This window comes from Ursus arctos, unplaced genomic scaffold (genome assembly GCF_023065955.2).
Source record: "Ursus arctos isolate Adak ecotype North America unplaced genomic scaffold, UrsArc2.0 scaffold_6, whole genome shotgun sequence".
Classification (NCBI taxonomy): Eukaryota; Metazoa; Chordata; class Mammalia; order Carnivora; family Ursidae; genus Ursus; species Ursus arctos.
In genome coordinates this window covers 48,587,812-48,607,148 of record NW_026623078.1, presented here as the reverse complement: position 1 = coordinate 48,607,148, position 19,337 = coordinate 48,587,812, and the positions used below count along the sequence as shown (strand labels likewise).

Here is a 19,337-nt window from a genome sequence, read left to right as displayed (position 1 = left end):
TTCTCGTGCCAATCGCAGTTGGGATTTTTGTTACTAGCACCTGGGAGTATCTTAACTGCGATCACTCACTTGATGATGGGGGTCTTGTTACACCCACCAGCCCGGGGCCCTTCTGGCGGCAGCTACCGTGCCAACCCTTGCCTCCCGATCAGTGCCAGCTTCCTTGAGTCAACCCCAGACAGAAGCCAAACAAAGCAGCTGTGCGGCCTCCTCGGAAAACTTTTAAATGAAGGGCCTTCTAGAACTGAGTTCTATTAAGGAAACTCACTATTTCTATGTTGTTTCACCAACTTTAATGTGCTTAGGAGTCACTGGGAGTCTTGTTCAAAGACGCAAATCACAATTCAGGAGTCTCAGGTGGGGTTGAGATCCCGCATTTCTAACCAGCTCCCAGGTGAGGCTCATGCGGGTCCAGAGTCCACATTTTGAGAAGCGAGGCCCTAAAGCAGCGGCCTGTAAGCCCGGCTGCACGTCAGAATCAACAGGCAGCTTGGGAAAGAAAAAAAAAAACAACAACAATAGCCCACTGCTACCTGGGCCCCAAAGCCAGGGGCTCCCATGCAAGAGTCTGTGACAGCAGGGAGGAGAACCCCTCTCAGCAGCTCTCAATCCCTAGCACGCCCCAGAGTCACCTGGACAGCTTTTTAAAGCCCACTGCTGGGCCCTACCCCCAGATTTCAGATTCGGTCAGTCTGGGGTCAGGCCCAGAGCCTACATTTCTAAGAAGTTCCTAGGTGATGCAGATACTGCTGGTCCGTTCACACGGAGAGACCGGACCTAACGCGAAGGTTAACGACTCTAACCGACTTTAGTTTCCACGGAAAACACACACTTCTATGTGCAAATTGTATTCTATCAATGCTCTGGAACATCTATGTATCAGGGACACGCTAAGAGGGGGAGGGGAGAATTCATACTTCCACTCCCTCAATTTCTTTTTTTTTAAAGATTTTATTTATTTGACAGAAAGAGAGACAGCCAGCGAGAGAGGGAACACAAGCAGGGGGAGTGGGAGAGGAAGAAGCAGGCTCATAGCGGAGGAGCCTGATGTGGGGCTCGATCCCACAACGCCGGGATCACGCCCTGAGCCGAAGGCAGTCGCTTAACCGCTGTGCCACCCAGGCGCCCCACACTCCCTCAATTTCTAAGAGTAGTCTGCATGCACTTCAGACTTTGAAGAGACACATTTAACCCTGCTGTTGCCAAATTAAAAAAACAAAACGGCGATGTTGAGTTTTATTCTAGGTATTACAGACTTGTTAGGTTTAAGAGCGTATGCATCATAGCAAATGGTTCATTTTAACGGCTTGCTCAGAATACTCCTTCTAACTCTACTGTGCCGCAGACACACGTTAAGCAGCAGTTTCCCAAGGGTCAGCACTTTAATGTTATCCTGCAGAGTAATTTCTAAAAGCTCTGAAAACTCTAGAATTCTTAAACAAGGTTTTTTGGGGTTTTTTTTCCTTGCCGAGTCAATTAAAGATAGCCCCTTTTATTCAAGGGATGGAAAAATTGTGTTTCAGAATTGAGTGAGGGCAAACATGCTCCCAAATTAGATATCTGAACAAAGTAAACTATGAATAGATTAGATAATGGGCTGCTGCTTTTTTACTTAGGCAAGAACTAAAGACCACTCCGACTTCTTATTCACAGGATAGCCTAGAGCACTCTCTCTTCCCTACTTCAAGCCCGGAAACAGTCGAGTTCCACGGAATTAATTCGACTTGAACAAGGTCCAAGTAGCTGAGCGGCAGTAACAAAGGAGAAACTGAAGAAAAGGACCATCATTAAGACACGTGTGTCGGGCTTATACATGACGAGTAACTTCAGACAAGTTCTAGGCCACATTCCCAATCAGTAAAACACAAGCTCTCCGTTCAAAGCATGAACTCAGGCAAATCTAATAAGCTGACCAAACATGCTTTTCGGCAACCAGGCCAAGGGGACAAGCATCCTTTGTTCCACTAAGGAAACTTTTTGAAAGGAAAGGGAAATGTTTCCATTTTTTTCTAAGACACCCTCAGATAGGTTTCATTTATACATATATAATCTTTGTGTAAAGAGCATGTCTCCTAGCCCACCAACGTAATTATCAAGAAAGTAGGAGCCAACAGAAAAAGAGGAGAAGGGCAGAAAAGGAAGAAGCCAGGAGCAAGCACGGCCTCTTTCACAGGGCTCCGGACTGGGACGGGAGACAGGGCGGTCCCGGGAAGCCGCTGCATTCCACGGGCTTTGGTCACAAGCAGTAGGGAACATGGTTTAACGAGACAAAAATCTTACCCGCTAGACTTCCCTCTAAGCTGGAGGAGCCCCAGAAGGCACCCAGAGCGCTGGTTCTCAAACCTTCTGGAAGCTTAGAAGCACCTGGGAAGCTTTTACAGCCAGCTGGCCCCTCCGCGCCATAGAGTCTGATTTAATGGTTCTGGGTGGTGCTCAGGCGTCCACAGCTTTTCCAAGTTCCCCAGATGCATTTAATGTGCAGGAAAGGGTGAGAGTCGGTGATCCGGAACGTGCCCCTCGCTCTCCAGAGCTAAGCGCCAGAGGGGCTAAACCACCTTCTCTTCCCCAAAACACAACAGCCACAGCAAGAAAAGAAAAAAGAGGAAAGAATTCGGCCTCCTCTTTTCTTTCCCATCACCCTGTCTTTCCCATCTGGTCATTTTTCTCAGTCTCGGGTTCACAACCTCCGAAGAGGAGCCTTTCTTCTTGGATAGCTCATCGAATCAGCCATCCATTTCAATTAGCGTCAACATAAGACCAGTGATGGCTCTACACCCAGCATGCTTCGAAACGCTGGGCATGCAGGAACTCATTAATCCTCACAGCATCACCACGAAGTGGCTCCTGGGACTAATCTCCTATTTTACAGATGAGAAAACTGAGGCAGACAGAGACTAAGACACCTGCCCAAAGTCACCCAGCCGGACACCCGCAGAGCTGGGAATTTAAAGAGACCCCATGAATTCCACTAATTGGTTCCCCCATTACCAGACACAAGTTTGTGGAGAGAAGCCATGAAAGTGACAGGCTCCATGTTGGTAAAGGAATCAGAACATATGTGGCCCAGACTGTTTGGCCAAGCAACGCAAAGGAAAGGTCTGACACGTCACTGTTGGGAGCTGCACCCATTGGACCATATTAAAAAGTGATTATGCATTTAAACACTTTTACTGCTCTCTTGAAAGATGATAGTATCATGGCAGGGCTATTTAAAGCTTAAAAAAAAAACCCACACAACCCAAGGATCTAACTTCTGCTAGGTCACCTAAAATGCAGTCGTGGCAAGTGACCCCGCCAGGCAGTTGTGAGACAGTTATAGACAAGAATGGAAGGTGCCTATCAGGGTTCTAAGTACACAGTAGGACGTCTGCGTGGTGATTTTCAATGTCAGTGTTCTTTAACAAAATTCGTTTCTTAAAAATATCCCCCCACAGACTTATTTTTTGAAAAACTACGATGCAAATATATTTGCGTTGTTACACTCGGATTTACCAAAGAAGTATTCAAGAGAAAAATGCTGGGAGAAAAGACAACCCTACATCCAACACTGGCAAAAGGAACTAAAGCTTCTACCTGAACCAGAAGTGCCTCCACCCCTCTTTTCCTGGAAGGCACTGACCTGTTTATTTTTAGTATAAACCTCTAAGGAATACTCTTCTTCCCTCATAAAATGAGGTATTTTTTTAGTCCCATAAAATGTGGTATTAATTCATGAGGACTTTACTTCTAATTTTGATTCTTATCTCCAGGAACCTTTCATCTCCTTTTCTGTCTGCAAGTCTCCACAACCTTCCTACAATTTGCAAATCAACTGGACTTCAGCCCCTGGTCTCCCCAAATCCCAGGGCTTTCTGCTCTCTTCCCCTAATTAGCCAGAACGGTCACAGATAATAACAGAGGCTGCCGGAGCACAATTTTTGCTGCAAATTGAGAAATTATCTAAGCATCATTTTAAATTATTCATCTTGCAGAGAACACATTAAGCACACTGATTCAGAGCATAGAACATATAATGTATGTTCCATTTGTTATTTCATTCGGGCGTCAAACATGGGCCAGGACTAAGTCTATCAGGTGCTAATCATTAATGTGAGGAATGAGGAAGAAGAAGGAGCCAGAAAGGGAACATTTTATGGTAAGAAAAAATTACTAACAAATCACTGACGGCCTAAGCCCAACATTATAACTCTACCACTAACTAATTATGTGATCCTGAACAAATCACTTAACCTCTCTAGATGTGTTTCCTCTTAAAAGTCAATTCCCGCTCGAAAATCCATTGTTACATAATGAAAAAGCAGAATCCAAAAGAATACAAGGAAAATCACCCCAACACTTCTATACCTCTTTCGTTCATCAGCCAGGACGACTGATCTTTGCCAGATACATAAGGTCCAGTACTTGCGTTTCAGAGCCCAAAGTTTATGGAGTACGGAGAATTAGACTGGATGAAATGTAAGGTTTCCTTCTCTGCAGATATAAACATCAATAAATTATTCAGGTTCTAAACAATTTCTTACTCTTTGTGTCTTTTGTACATTTTAGTACTCAGAAGTCTTTCCTTGGAGAACAGGTGGTGAAAGAGAAACAAATGTGAAAGTCAAGTGTCTTCAGGTCATCAATAAAATTCACACCATGCCACTTCAGAGAAGGTATTGTTCTTGCTTTGCTGGGAAAGCAGTGACTTCTCTTCTACAAGGGGTTCTTCTTATCCTTCTCAACTGCAGATGTAGTTCTTTGGCAGTTTTGATTGCTAGGTATGTCTAACTAGATTCAGATAAAAACTAACGCATATTTTACATGTATAACCTATGGGCCCAACCCATCGTCAACTCCCTGAAATAATCAAAATGTAGGTGATAGCTGCTTGAAGGCAGGTATCATGTCATGATTTCTTTTTTTAACTTGCAAGACCAGCAAAGAGCTTCGTCCTTGGCTGATGTGCCGTAACATGAGTTAAGTCTTAACGGACCGACTTACCAAACATGAAACCTCATTCAATAACCAATCAGCACAATTACAAAATCTAACCAAATCTAAGGCAGTTTCCCCCTGCTATCTGAAAGTAGACGGTTCCCATGAAACCTTTCGTAAACCGAAATGGCAGAAAGCAAAGAAGCCACGACCTGTCATTTATGTGGGAAAAGTTTTGAGCCTTCCCAGACCCCAAAAACAACCTGTCTTAGGCTGTTCTGATACCTTAGGACACATCTTGCTAATGGATGCACAAAAGAAATCACGATAAAGCCCAGATGCTCACAGACACAGCTCAAAGCTATGGTGGCCTGATGCTGAGATGCTGAGTACAGTTCCTGGGGAAGGAGCTTGGGGGGGCCGCTCTTGCTGCTTCGGGTACACGCGGCCTCCATCACAGCTCACTGCAAAACACACTGAGCACTATTTTTACTTTTTGCCTTTTTTCATAGAAGCAAAAATTCTCTTCAGATTTTCTTTTGGTTAGTGAAAACAGGTACTAATGTACATCTTTCATAAAAGTGCAGTGGCCTAATGTGAACTTTAAAAAAAAAAAAAAGCAGGAGGATGCCTGAATAATGAAGTAAAAATACTCACCACTCTTTTTTTTTTTTTAGATTCATTTATTTACTTGACAGAGAGAGAGAGACAGCGAGAGAGGGAACACAAGCAGGGGGAGCAGGAGAGGAAGAAGCAGGCTCCCAACGGAGGAGCCTCATGTGGGGCTCGATCCCAGAACGCCGGGGTCACGCCCTGAGCCGAAGGCAGACGCTTAACGACCGAGCCACCCAGGCGCCCCAATACTCACCACTCTTATCTAAACGAATTCAGAAGTGGGATAGAACTAAGGTTAAGATTTTAATTCATCAGCAAACCTAACAGATAAATCAGTGTTTACAACATAAGACTGCAATGTTGACCTTCTTGAAGCATTTTACAATTACAATCCCAAGTCCTATGTTAGATTTTCAAGTCTTAACTGAATTTCCAACTTGGGTACAAGTCTATTTTGAGTTTTAGCTGAATATAATTCAGGAGACAGATGATGGCAGAAGGAAAAAGTATAATTCACATCACGACCTGCCTGGTAAAAAATAAACTGGTCACAGATTTGTGAAAATAAATGTCCCTGGATGTCAAAGGTGAGAATGCAAATGAGAAACAAAAAACATATGCACACATATTTATGCATGTATAATATATCCCAGAACCACAAAACTGAAAGCTACAAGGAAAGAGAATCAAATGCGCTTAAAACACCTACTATGGGTCAGGTTTTTGTATTAGAAGTTTTCAGTCATTATTGAAGCTAATCTTCAAAATAACCAAAAAGGCAAACTATTATAATCCCCAGTGTTACACTGAAAAAACAAGCTCAGAAATGACAAGAAACTTCCCCAAGGTCACGTGGATTTCAGATGGTCAATACCAGAACCAAACCCAATATGCCTGATTCTAAAACCCTTAAGATCATCTCCTGTGTCATCTCAATTTGGGAGAGCACAACACTGAATCCTGGCAATGCCAGAACGACACGTTCATGTGGAATAGAATCTGTATATGGTATGACCCATACTTTACTGCACTGTCACACACCTGTCACCCAGGCAACTACACTGTTGCCTAACAACTCAGTAAACAGCGATCTTTTGGTTCCTAAACATGTCAAGTGAACTGAGCCAGCAGCACAGATGTACTAACCCTTATATAGTAAACCCTTGAGTTAACCAGATATTAGAGACCCTTGTATTAACATTTGTATAGCCTTTTATCACATGTTTTCTGCATCTATTGAGATCATATTATCTCCCTTAAACTGTTAACTGCATTGCTTTTCTGATGTGGAAGCATGCCTTGGATAAACTTGGATTCATCGTTATTCTTTTAATAAGCTGCTGTTTTCAGTTTGAGAATATTAAATTTAAAATTTTGTCATCATAAGTGAAGCTGGCCTAGGGTTTGTTTCCTACACCCTCCTTGTCTGATTTTGACATAGAGTAATGCTAACCTCAAAAAATGAAAAAGAACAGATTCTATCACTCTCTAAGCTCTGTAACAACAATTGTTCCTTCAAGGATCAGCAGAACGTACTTGTAAACCCCTCTAGGTCTGGTGCCATTTTTTTTAATTGAATTTTTTGTTGACATAATTGTAGATTCACATGCAGTTATAAGAAATAATACAAAGAGATCTCTTCTACCCTTTATCCAGTTTCCCTCAATGGTAACATCTATAAAACTATAGTAAATATCACAACAAGGATATGGACACTGATACCATCCACCAATCTTATTCCATTCCTCAGTTTTACTTGTACTCCTTTGCGTCTGTGTGTATATGTATATATGGTTCTAAGCCATTTTATCACAGGTACAGATCTATGTATACATATATAAATTTATTTAATATAACCTTAGTTTCACTATATAGTTTCATATCAGACTTTTTGTCTATTATAAAGTTTCCAAGTTATAAAACATTCTTCCCATACATTTTTAATGGCTATATGGTATTTAATGTTTAATTTAGAATTTTTTATTTAACCAATCTTCTCTTATTGTACACTCAGGTTGTTTCCTTTCAACAATAACCAATGACCTCTCTCGTCATCCTCTCACATCATCCACATTTAGAGAAAAGCTGAATACAAACATATCCCAAATATCTCAACATTGAGCTAGGCCTCCCCAAATCAGGAAAGAGAACCCCAGCCGTGAAAGCGCAGGCTCAATCCTGCCTATCCTGGGCCACTCTCTGAGTGGGAGCTAACCAGGTAAGCCCTGTAGCATACAGAGCCCCCACTCTTTAAGGAGACAGAAAATCACGCATCAGAGTAATAGTAACTAACACAGGACATAAAGCCTGGACATGGCTCTGTGTGAAAAGCTTCTACCTCTTCTGTCTCACGCCATCCTGAAAACCTTATTTAGAATATTCCATTACACTGAGGAGAAAACTGAGCACAGAGTGATTAAGAAACTTGCCCAAGGTGACACAGGGGATTCAAACCCACCTCCAATGACCAGGCTCTGAGCCAGTCTACCACACTGCCTACTCATTGAGATTTCCTGCTTAGTGTGGCGTCCACAGCACTTCCACGGGGCTCCAGTGCTACAGAGATGAGCCAAAGGGAAGGTACCAGCTAGAGGCCCCTCTCTGCAAATGGGCGTCTGGGCCAGAAACCAAATGAGGAGCCTGAGACCCCTCAGTGACTTAGGCCTTCACGTTCCATCAACAAGTCATGTTGTCTCTGTCTAGAGTGAAAGTGAATTCGATCACATCCGCTGGTCTGGATGCTACACTGGCTTATATCAGAAAATAGATGAGAAAACATTAGACATTAGATCATGGACACTCAGGGCCATGTATGCAATCTCAGTACATGATGAATACTCAGTTCAAGTTAACAGATTACCCTCAGCTATTAGAAATGACTAACCTCTCAGTAATGCGAATGAATTCCCTGCTTCAGTAAATAAAATAGTAAGTATTTGGCAGGAGCTTAATAATTACTTATTGATTAGGTTAATCTTAACATTTCTCCAATCTTACCCTGAAGCATATAGAAAAACTAAATATTAAGGACAGAACATTCTTCTAGAATTCCATCATTTTATAAATGGGGAACCTGACATCCCACAGAGATTGAGAGAATTAACTCCATGTATGTAAAACCTCACTTGTGCCCTAAATATTGTACATTTATTTTTACTGTGTTTATATTTAATAATACATCATATGAAACTACATATTTAACCTTCACTCGTTTGTGGTAAGACCTTGAAAAAAATAATTTTCCCTTAATAATTGGATATCTCATTCCACATGTCATTCTTACGATGAGACTAAACCCTATTAATTGCACGTACTCCTTAAATATCAGTACTATTTGTATTTAATATACCTGTATAATCATAAAAGAAAATAAACATCCAAATGCTTTCTAAAGGGCACATTTACTGCATCTTCGTGACATTTTTGACAAAACAGATTCAACAGTAGAGGAAAAAAATGTGAAAACATATCTGGTCTTTAACAACATTTTCCATAGCCTGGAGTCCAAGACTACGAGCTGGCTCTCACATCATCGACTACATACCAGTTGGCCTCTCTCTGCTAATATGAAATTCAAATGGGAAATCTCCAAAGACTTCACGGTCTCTCCCCTTCTCCCAGTCCTACCAATTCTGTGAGATACCCAAGAAAAACAGACATTCACAATTCTATTTCGACAGTGTTCTTTCCCATTCAGAGGCAGTCACCCCTCTAGCCTCGTTGCTAAAACTAACGCGGCCCCAGAAACAGACTTGTCAAAAATGCTGTGAGATTTTTAATAGTAGGAGCCGAATCTCAAATTGCTAAAAGGAAAAATTTCATGCAGTTCTACCCTTAAAAAATAAGACTCTCTCTCTCTGCCCCCCCTCCCCAACATTCCCTCACTACCCCTGCCACCTCCTTCTAGATGACCAGCGGCACTCCAGCATCCAACACAGACAACACTCTCTCCTTCCCTGTGCGGGAATCTCAACAGAAGCACACAGGAGGAAGCATGGACGTAAACCAGTGTGGCAGGACTTGACTTCATGTCTCGTTTATGCTTCACACCAACACTGCAATGTTGATGAAACTGAGGTCTGGTGAGTCAGAACTGGCAAACTAGCCCGGGTACATCCCCAGGTTGGTGGATTCAGTGGATCCCAGACCACACTGCTTGCAGTGGGCAGAGCAAGGCTGAGCTTGAGCAGAACCCACGGATCCGGACTGCCCTAGCCCCTGGCACCTGCCCTAGCCCCTGGCACCTGCCCTTAAACACCGAGCATCCACAGGTGCTTACGAAGCTCAGCACTGCGCAGGCGTCAAAGGCACAGCAATAAGGGCCCTCCCCTCATGTGACGCCAATCCCAACGGAAGAGAAAACTGGCGTCTTAGAATGTCAGAAGGCTTAAGAACACCTTGCACAGCTCCCTCATTTCACAGCAAGCAAGCAGAGACCAAGAAAGGAAGAAGAAAACCACTTAGTACCTTCTGTGCTTCAAGCACCATTCCTAGGCTCCCTCATCACATGCTCACAATAATCATGTTATAAAGACATTCAGATCCAAATTATACACACGTACATAGGTATTTTTTCAAGCAACTTGGAGCTTCAGTATCTTGTCCAAGTGCTACCACATTAAGTGGCAAAGTACCAGCATCTGAACCCGGCTTGTCCACCTTCCATGCCAAGCCCTCTGCGCTCTACTGTGGCCCCCAAGGTCACACAGCCACACACTACTGGGAGCCCACCAGCTAACACAAAATGGCATATAAAGAAGGGGTAAAGTATGTGACCCAGACCAATGGTTCCCAAATGTGGTTGATTCATTAGAATCATGTGAGATGTTTCATAAAAATACAGATCACCCCACCCCCTTCCAGGCCACTGATTATGTTGGTCTGAGATGAAGCCCTGAAATCTGTATTTTCACACACTTCCAGTGATTCTCATCATCCGTCTGCTGTACCATTTACAGAAAGATAAATAACAAGGGCTCAAACATGAAAGACCATCTGGAGCTTGCGTCTGAATCAACAGAGCGTTAAAGAGAAACACTGAAGAGGAGGCTACGTCCCAGGAGCGTTCATGACAGTGAGACCAGCGGCCAGTGGCAGAAGACATGACGGAGAGTGACCAAGGGGGGATGAGCAGGAAGGAGCATTATTACGAGCCTCGTATAAACCTGGCAGAGACGTTTAGACTCCATGCCATACAATAAGACACGCAGAGGTCTGTGGACCATGGGAACACCATCAGAATGGTACAGGATAAATCGAACAGCCGGTGAGCATCCGGACCAGGAAGGCAACTACAAAGCTGCTGACATAAAGGCACAGGTCAAGAAAGAGAAAGCTTCCTGGATCACTAGAACGTGAGCTCCAAGGACACAGAGCAGTTAGTACGGTTCGCTCGATGCTTTATCCCGGGCACGCAGTCGGTGCCGAAGTGTGTTTGTGGAATGAACCACACATAGGTGGAGTGAGCAGTCAACCAAGTGGAATGAGTCAAGGATGTCTCCAAGATTCACATCCAAAAGAACAGAATTAGGAGGATGGTATTGGCCCAAATGACTAAAAAAGGTAAATAAGAGTAGCTTATTTTCAGCAAAGTCTCTTCTATGTTACTTCTTGCTTTTTTTTTTTTTTTCTCTAGAACTTTATTTTGGCTTCTGCTCCATGAAAGAATTGGGTGATTTTGAGATACTGGAATGTACTGTTGACGGTGGCAGGAATGGCAGGACTTCTTTCCATGGTGAGAGGGAAATGATGGCTGAGATCATTTAGCTTGATTTTTGGCAACAGAAAAGAGACAGTGTTGTGAGAATCTAAACTCAGATGACATTCCTCACATCGTCTGTTGGATCACTGCCAGCTGACATGCCAATAACACAGTGGCTTGACCAGACTCCCTATAAACCCTAATGACAGAGTCGTCTGTGTGGCTCGCTCAGCCTCGGGGCTTTGCCAACCTGAGGAGACTCCGGGCCACCTGCGGCTGACCGGTCAGGTCTGTGGGCACTTCTGAGGAGCTGAGAATTAGTCCGGCCCAGGAAAACACTTGGTGATCTTTTGAAATCCTTTCCAAACTAATGATTATTCAAGGAGCCATGTGAGCAATCGTGTTACACACTCCTTCAAAACGAGGTACCAGGTCCCAGAAGCAGGAATCAGAGGGCATACTCTAATTCCTTTAAGGACATCCATCTTTTTTTTTTTTTAAGATTTTATTTATTTATTTCACAGAGATAGAGACAGCCAGCGAGAGAGGGAACACAGGCAGGGGGAGTTGGAGAGGAAGAAGCAGGCTTCCAGCAGAGAAGCCTGATGTGGGGCTCGATCCCAGAACGCCAGGATCACATCCTGAGCAGACGCTTAACGACTGAGCCACCCAGGCGCCCCTGGACATCCATCTTTTGCAAGCCTGATCTTACAAGATCTTTCTTTCTTAAATGATGTCTACCTACGGCTAATATCCAACCAAAAGAGAAACAGCCCTTGTTTTTATAAAATTCCCTAGCAAAAGTAATTTGTTTCATTACCAGCACAGCCAAAATATATTTTTTTTACAGAACTGATAAAGGTTATATGGTTCCAATTTTATGTTTCTTCCTTTTTTAAAAAAAGATTTTACTTATTTATTTGAGAGGGAGGGGGAGAGAGAAAGAGAAGGGGGAGGGGCAGAGGGCAAGGGAGAAGCAGGAGCCAGACACGGGGCTCGATCCTGGGACTCCAGGACCATGCCCTGAGCCAGAAGGCAGACGCTGAACTGACTGAGCCACCCAGGCGCCCCTTGTTTTTCTTTCTAATGCAAACTTTCCAAAGCCTGCCTTTCATAATGGGCTGAGAGGTAACCCATGAGTCCAAATGACTTGACAGTTTCTTTTAATTTACACACATTGAAACACGTGTATAAAATTCCATTAACTCAAAACACTTCCTTTTCTTAAACATATTTCCAGTTCAAATTATGTGTTTATAGCAGCGTGCAATATATTATTTCTAAAGGTAAACAGTCACGGTAAAAAAAAAAAAGAACGGATAGAAAAACAGCAGCATATCACTACCGCCACACTCAGTCAGTCCTTCCCCTCACATGGTGTTCCCGCAGTGAGAGCCGTAACCTGCCGGTGGAAAGTATGAATGCATGACCACGAACAGTCCCCGCGGCCTCCAGCATCCAGAAAGGAAGGGCCACCAGTTTCTTTCACAGACAGCTTTGAGCCTTCGTTCCCAAGAATCTCTGTGCCGCACCCCCCCCACCTTCCCTTGTGCTTAGCATAAAACTCAAGAATTCACTAACTGCAGACATTTCTCCTTTCCTCCTTTTAAACACAGACTTTGAGCTCAGACAACCGCTACTTCTAACTCCCAGGAAACAGTTGTCGTTTTCACATTAAAATAAGAGGTACTGGAAATAACATGCTGTAATAGCTAAGTGTTGAAAAATGAGGTCTTTCAACTTCACATACACTGAAGCTGCCACGCGTCAAATGGAGACTAGAAGTAATTTAAATGGACTAGTGGCCACCCTGGGCTTTGAAACAGCCTAACAAAGACTTTCTGCTAGAGTGTCCAAATCGACATTTGAAAAATATCTAATCACCCTTTTGGATGATATTCCAGTTACTGAAGAGAGTCTCTCCAACAGAGGAGCTCGCTGGGAAGGCATCTAATCCTGGTCAGAAATGCGAAATATTAGAACCGCAAAGACAGAGTTCAGGGGAAAGGTGTCACCAGGGAGGAGCATAGTTCGGGCAAAAAGCTTCTTTACTTAAAGAGCACGGTCAGATTTATGCAAAAATCCAGAGAGCCAGAAGATAGAGACATTCTTTCTGGAGAATCCCCAAACAGTAACACTTCCTAGCAAATCCTGAACGGGACTCAGCGAAAAAAGGACTCTTTAACCCTGTACAGCCGTTGAGGCAGGCTTCTCTTGAAAACCTTTCGAGGGTGTTCTCCCTTTGCCCTGTTTTGCAACAAGATGAGCAATCATGTTTTTTCTGAAATAAACAGAGAATTTCTCCCTTTCTGTGTACAATGAGCCAAAGTTCATAACTGGCTGGGAGATTACCAGACCCAACGGATGAACCGATCATTTGCCATAGAGAACTACTGATAAGGCTCGGAGATCTATTTTACAGCCCAAGCACCCAAATACGCATGTGGATAATTCTACCCGCTCTTCCATCTCAAGGAACGCTGGGGAACCGGCTAGCACACACAGACGCTCCCCACGCTGATGAAAATGCCCATCTGCTGCTCTGTGCCTAAGAGGTTATTCCATTCCTAAACTGCTTCAACTCAAAAAAAAAGTGGGGGGGGGGGAGAAGAGGAAGGGAAGTAACACTCCAAAGGCAGGGGGGAAAACTCACGAAACCACCCCTGGGCAAGGCAAGAGGTGGCAAAGGGAGGAGATATGGCAACTAGAAGGGCCAGAAACAGCAGCGCTCCCAAACCGAAGCCCGGACGGCACCGCGGTTGCAGACAGAACCGGGGGTGCTGGGCTTCCACCTAGCGGGGCAAAGCTCGGGGCACCCAGGTAGGGGCCGCCACCGACAAGAAGCCCAGGAAGCAGCTCCCTTCAGAGGGCGCTCATTGGGCGACGTAGGCAAACAAGCTCCGGCCCCAGAAACGCAACCCAAAGGAGAACCCAAGTTCCCACAGCCTCGGCCGGGAAGGGAGGCTGGGTGCTCGCAGCCCGCCCCGGCGGGAGAAGAGACTCCTCCGGGCCTGGGAAGCACCCCTGCCAGGGTCCGCGAGGGCAAGCATGGCAAGCTGGAAGTCTCGGTCCCCGAAGGGCCAGGCGATCCGAGGCCGAGCTTGGCATGGCCCGAGGCCGAGCTTGGCGTCCCCCGCACCACGCCTCGCCCTGCACGCTCCACTCCAGTGCAACCCAATAACACGTCCTCCGACCCCTAAGGGCCCGCGGGGCCGCCCTGCGCCCCTCAGAGAGGAGGGGGTCGCCGCAGGACTGGGATTCCAGGGGCCGGGGCCCCAGCATTTTCCGTCGCGTTCCGTGCACCCCCCCGCGGGACCGGGGACTGGGCCTCAGGGGGTAGGCAGCCTTTCCACGGAGTGTCTGCTCCCTCGCCCCAGCCACCGAGAACATCAAACAAAAGAACTTTTTGCAAACTTTCCGGACACTCTCAGGTTTCTTAAATCGGGACCCCATCTCCCCAGAACTAGCCTTCAACCGACTGGGAAAGCTAGCTAGCGTAGGGGGATGGTGTGTGGAGGAGGGGACCCCAAAGTTTCCAGGTTGTCCCTGGGTCTCGCCGAGCGCGCGGAGGGGGCGGGTTCCCTCGCGGCCCTCCTCCGGCTGCTCTGGCCACCCTTTTCCCTGGGTCCGTCTCGGGCCACGCAGCAAGAGCCCTGCAAGGGCGAAGAAGTTGGGAGTGACTTCAGGGGCCTCTGCGGTTAGACAAAACTGCGATTCTCGCGCCCTCATCCCCGGGGACCTCGCGGCAACTCCGGCGAGCGGCGCTTTTCTGCGGCAAGGGAAGGCAAGGGGGAAAGGGGTGGAGGAGCGAGCGCATTTGTCCCAGTAGATTCCCGAGGACCGAGCGCCAAGTCGGGGGGTGGGGGGAAGGGATCCCCCAGGCGGCGCTCCCCGATTCCCCGAGGGCGCTGCGGACTCTCCTCGGCTGCGAGCCCCAAAAACGCCTGGCGCTCCCCCCTCCGAGTCCACTCACCGACTCCGCCGACACGCAGGCCACCAAGCCCAAGGTGAGCAGGATCCAAGCGCGCCGCATATTCCCCGGGGACCGGCTGCTCTCAGCCGCCGCTTGCAACCAGGGCGAAACGAAGCCTATTGCCTAGCGCCCGGCGCAGCCGGTGCAAAGAGATCCGGGCCGGAGCAGCCGCAACGACCGCGGCTGGGGCTCCGGCACTGGGGCTCCCGGCTCGGGGGCGCTCGCTGGCTCCTCCTGCGCCTGCTCCCGCCGCCCGCGGCTGCGCCCCGGGAATGCGGCGCCTTCTCACTTGTTGGTTTCTGCACTCCCGAAGCCTAGTTGTTGCTCCGGGGAGGCTGCTCTCTCGAGCTCTTCTGGCTCTGCTGCTGTTTTACTCCTCCGCGGACTCCTTCCCGGTGTCGTGGTTCAGTTGCTGGTTTTGAGGAATAAATTAGATGGCTTGGAATGTAGCTGCAGCTGAAGTTTGGGGGCAGAGCGGTAAGGGCGCGCGCTCCGCGCGGCTTGAGCTCCCGGAGTATCTGGAGAGAAGCGCGTCCGAGCCGGGCTAGTGGCTCAGCGGCTGTGCCCCTCCTCCTCTCCCGCCACCGCCTCCCTCCCCCGGTCCTCCTCCTCCTCCTCCTCCTCCTCTTCTCCTCCCGCTCCCTCCCTCCCCCCCCTCCCTTGCCTGCTTCTCCCAGCTCCTCCGGGCGTCTGGGGGAGAGGAGGCGGCAGTGTGACTCCCAGCTAAACCCGGGAGAAATTCCTACAGGATTACGCCCCGATTGGCAGCTTCGGGGACCAGTGGGCGCCGGTGGCTCCGCTCTGTGGCCGCTCTGGATCTGCTCGTCCGCAATCAGAGCTCCAGCGCTCCAAAGCTCCTTCATGTTTCCCCTCCCTCTCCGCTTTTCCTCTCCTTCATGCTCTTTTCTTCTCGGTTTTGTCCCTCCACTCTCACTTTTCTGGCGAGAGATCGGTGAAACAACGAGAGACATAATTTAGCTTTTCTGCCCATGAGAATTAGACCAGTAGAAAGAAACTGCTTTGAGAGTTGGAAAAACATACACAAACTTTACAGATGCCTTCAAGCATTGTGAACAGGTCATAAATCGCAACTTCATGAAAATTGTCTTTTAAAAGAGAAGACAATAAATGTAATAAATGTGCAGTAAGAGTATTTCCCACCCTCCCTAAACCCCCCCATCAAAAAAAATAATAGAAGTTAAGAGTGAAGGAAGACCCCTATAAACCCAAAATACAACACTTTCAAAGCTCATAATTTCATTAAGGACTTAAATACCATTTCTACCTCACGCACAGTTTAAGCCCCTCAGTCATTGTATAGGCTCCATTTCAGCATAGGGATGTTAAAGTTCGGAAGCTACAAATATGGCAATTTGATGAAAAATTGGATAGAGACACTGAATAATAACAGATTTAAGAGAACTTCAAAGAAAAGAGAGATAAAGTAATTTCTAGTTTGAAGAAAAATAAGGAATATGTATTTCCTGAATAGATGTAATTGATCAGAAATCTTTTGTGATGGAAACTTTTTTCAGTTCGGTGTCTGTGGTATGTATACTGCAGAACATGGCAAATACCTATTCTCTTCCAGTTTCTAACACTATTTTTTCTCTCTGACTTATGGAGTAAATGAATTGTGGCACTATTCTGCTCCTAGAACACCCACTCCAGGAGACCAGGGACCTTTCTGTCATTTTCACCACTGTATTCTCATTCCTGGTATATAAAGACACAACAAATATTTATTAAGTAAGTTTTGATCTAAAACCCAGTCTATACTGCATATGAGTCGTGAACCTTTAAGATACACAGATGTAGATATGTAACTACTAGGCCATGATAATTTTTGAACTTAGAATAAAATACAGTCATACTCTGGGAATTAGAGTGTCTTCGTAACCTTTCACTGCAATAAACCTCAAAGAAAGAAATGAAGGAACCTGGTGAGTTACAGCGCAAAGTCAGAGGCATCCAGCTCTTTGGTGTTGGGTGCCATCCACCAAGCTCCCCATGGGCAAATCTAAGGCATTGACAGTCCAAGAGGTAATGTGGAGAAATAGAAAAGTGGGCAAAGGAGAAAAGGAAGGAGGGAAGGGAAGGGAAGGGGAGGGAAGGGGAGGGGAGGGGAGGGGAGGGGAGGGGAGGGGAGGGGAGGGAAGGGAAGGGAAGGGAGGGAATCAGGAGAACTGGAAGTTTTATCATCAGATGCTTCTGATTCCACAGAAACTGAGCTGGCACTGTGGGTCCATGTGTGTCTAGCTTGGTGTTTGGAAAGATGAACTACAGCCATAGTTTAAAGATGGATTCTTTGTGCCTTGAAGAATTTCATGAGATGGGGGAGAGAGGGCCTTCTGAAAGGAGTTTCCAAAGGAAAAAGCAATGTGAGGGAAATGCAAAGAGCCATAAAATGTTGCCTCTACCTCCAAAAGAGATCTAGCCTGCTTTTCAGGCTTTGGGCAAGGCCGCACCTCCCTTCTCCCCAATAGTTAACAAACATCAAATACATTAGAAAGCCAGTGAAAGGGGGAAATGCACTCATTCGCTGGCTTTCTGAGTTATTGCTGCTTATCGGGGCATCTGCCCAGAAAGAAGCATGGTGGTGGCGCTCTGATTCAGCTGGGGCAGACCGTGATAAAAATAAACTAGCACATGCATCCGTTCAAGGAGCATATATGTCCTTGCACCTGAAGATGTTCCCCCAAACTCTTGGTGTTGACGAGACTCCCAGTGACTTGCTTTTTTATAAATGATAACGCAACATTGAGAGTATGTGTAATAAGGGGATGGTACCATTGTGAGAGTCACACAGTATCAGGTATCTGATAACAAGTAAATATTCAAATCTTGTGTTCAAATACATTAACAGGTGTGACCAGAAGGATAATCTGGAGGTATAAAAGGCACTAATAGTAAAAGCAACTACACAAGAGCTGGGTATAAAAAAGTTGCCTATGCTGAGTGGGGGTGGGAGTGGGGGTAGGGGACAAGGGATGTCCGAGGGTGTTAAGAACCTCTCAACTTGGAAATGACCAAGGTCTGTGTCTTAGTCTGTTTGAGCTGCTATAAGGAAACTATCATAGACTGGCTTCTAAACAACAAAACTTTCTCACAGTTCTGAAGGCTGAGAAGTCCAAAATCAAGGTGCTGGCAAATTCGGTGAGAGCAGGCTTCCTGGTTCAGAGATGGCTCTCTTTCTGCTGTGTCCTCACATGGTGAGGGAGAGGGTGAGGGAGTTCTCTGGAGCCTCTTGGATTAGAGCGCCATCCGTGAGGGCTGCACTCTAGTGACCTCGTCCCCTCCCAAAGGCCCCACCCCCAAATACCATCACTTTGGAGATTAGGATTTCAACCTCTGTATGGGGCTGGGGGAGGGCACCGGGAGGAGGATGTAGGGGCAGGAACATTCTGTCTGCAGCAGCTTGTTTGTGTGTTTTGCTAACTGCAACTTCTTTTAACTGAATGGAATTCCGTGGGATTTTGTGGCGTATAAGCTAACACACGAAAGGCAGTAATTGATTAAAGCCAAAGCTCCTCCATAATGTATGTTTTCAGGTCCTCTGTTTGAGGGCTGTGCTTTAAGGGACGCAGCAAGTAAACTAGCAAAATCAATCACTCCCCAAAGAGCTCACTGATTGCTGAAGGGATAAACAAGCCACCTCAAGAATCTAGGAGGAAAATATAGAAGATGAACAGAATATAGAGACAGAAATGCAGACATGTAAATAAAAGGGGGGCGGTGAATTAAAAGGAAGAGAACACATGAGAAAATAGAAATGAAAGGTACTAGAGACATATTTTTCACCTAACCTGATGCACTGGACCTTGTCATTAGGGTACCTAGTGATACCGCATTATCACCATGGACAAGCAGGGGCTGTGGTCCAAGGTGAGCTGTCATCGTAGGAAACCGCAAAGGGACAAAGATGCCACTTTGTTGTTTTTGGTTGTTCTTCACTTGCCATTCTCTGGAATGTAACCAGGGGTTTAGGCTAGAAATCTATTTAGTAGAATCGGCCCTGACTAAATTCATTTGAAAGGTGATAGAACCTGAGAATAAGAGGAAATCCAGCCAGCCAACTATTAATTACCCATGCTAATAATGGCAAGTGAGCCGAGGCCCTGACAAAAATCTACA

General features: G+C 46.0%; 1 protein-coding gene across 1 annotated transcript in view; it reads right to left on the bottom strand.

Moving 5' to 3' along the window:
• Positions 1-15,745, bottom strand: part of SDC2 (syndecan 2) — a 102,626-nt gene extending 86,881 nt beyond the window's left edge. The window contains exon 1 of the mRNA XM_026495689.4: positions 15,204-15,745. Within this exon, the coding sequence (XP_026351474.2) occupies positions 15,204-15,263 (60 nt within the window). The 5' untranslated portion in view covers positions 15,264-15,745. The remainder of the gene's footprint in view (positions 1-15,203) is intronic.
• Between the last annotated feature and the right edge of the window lie 3,592 nt (positions 15,746-19,337).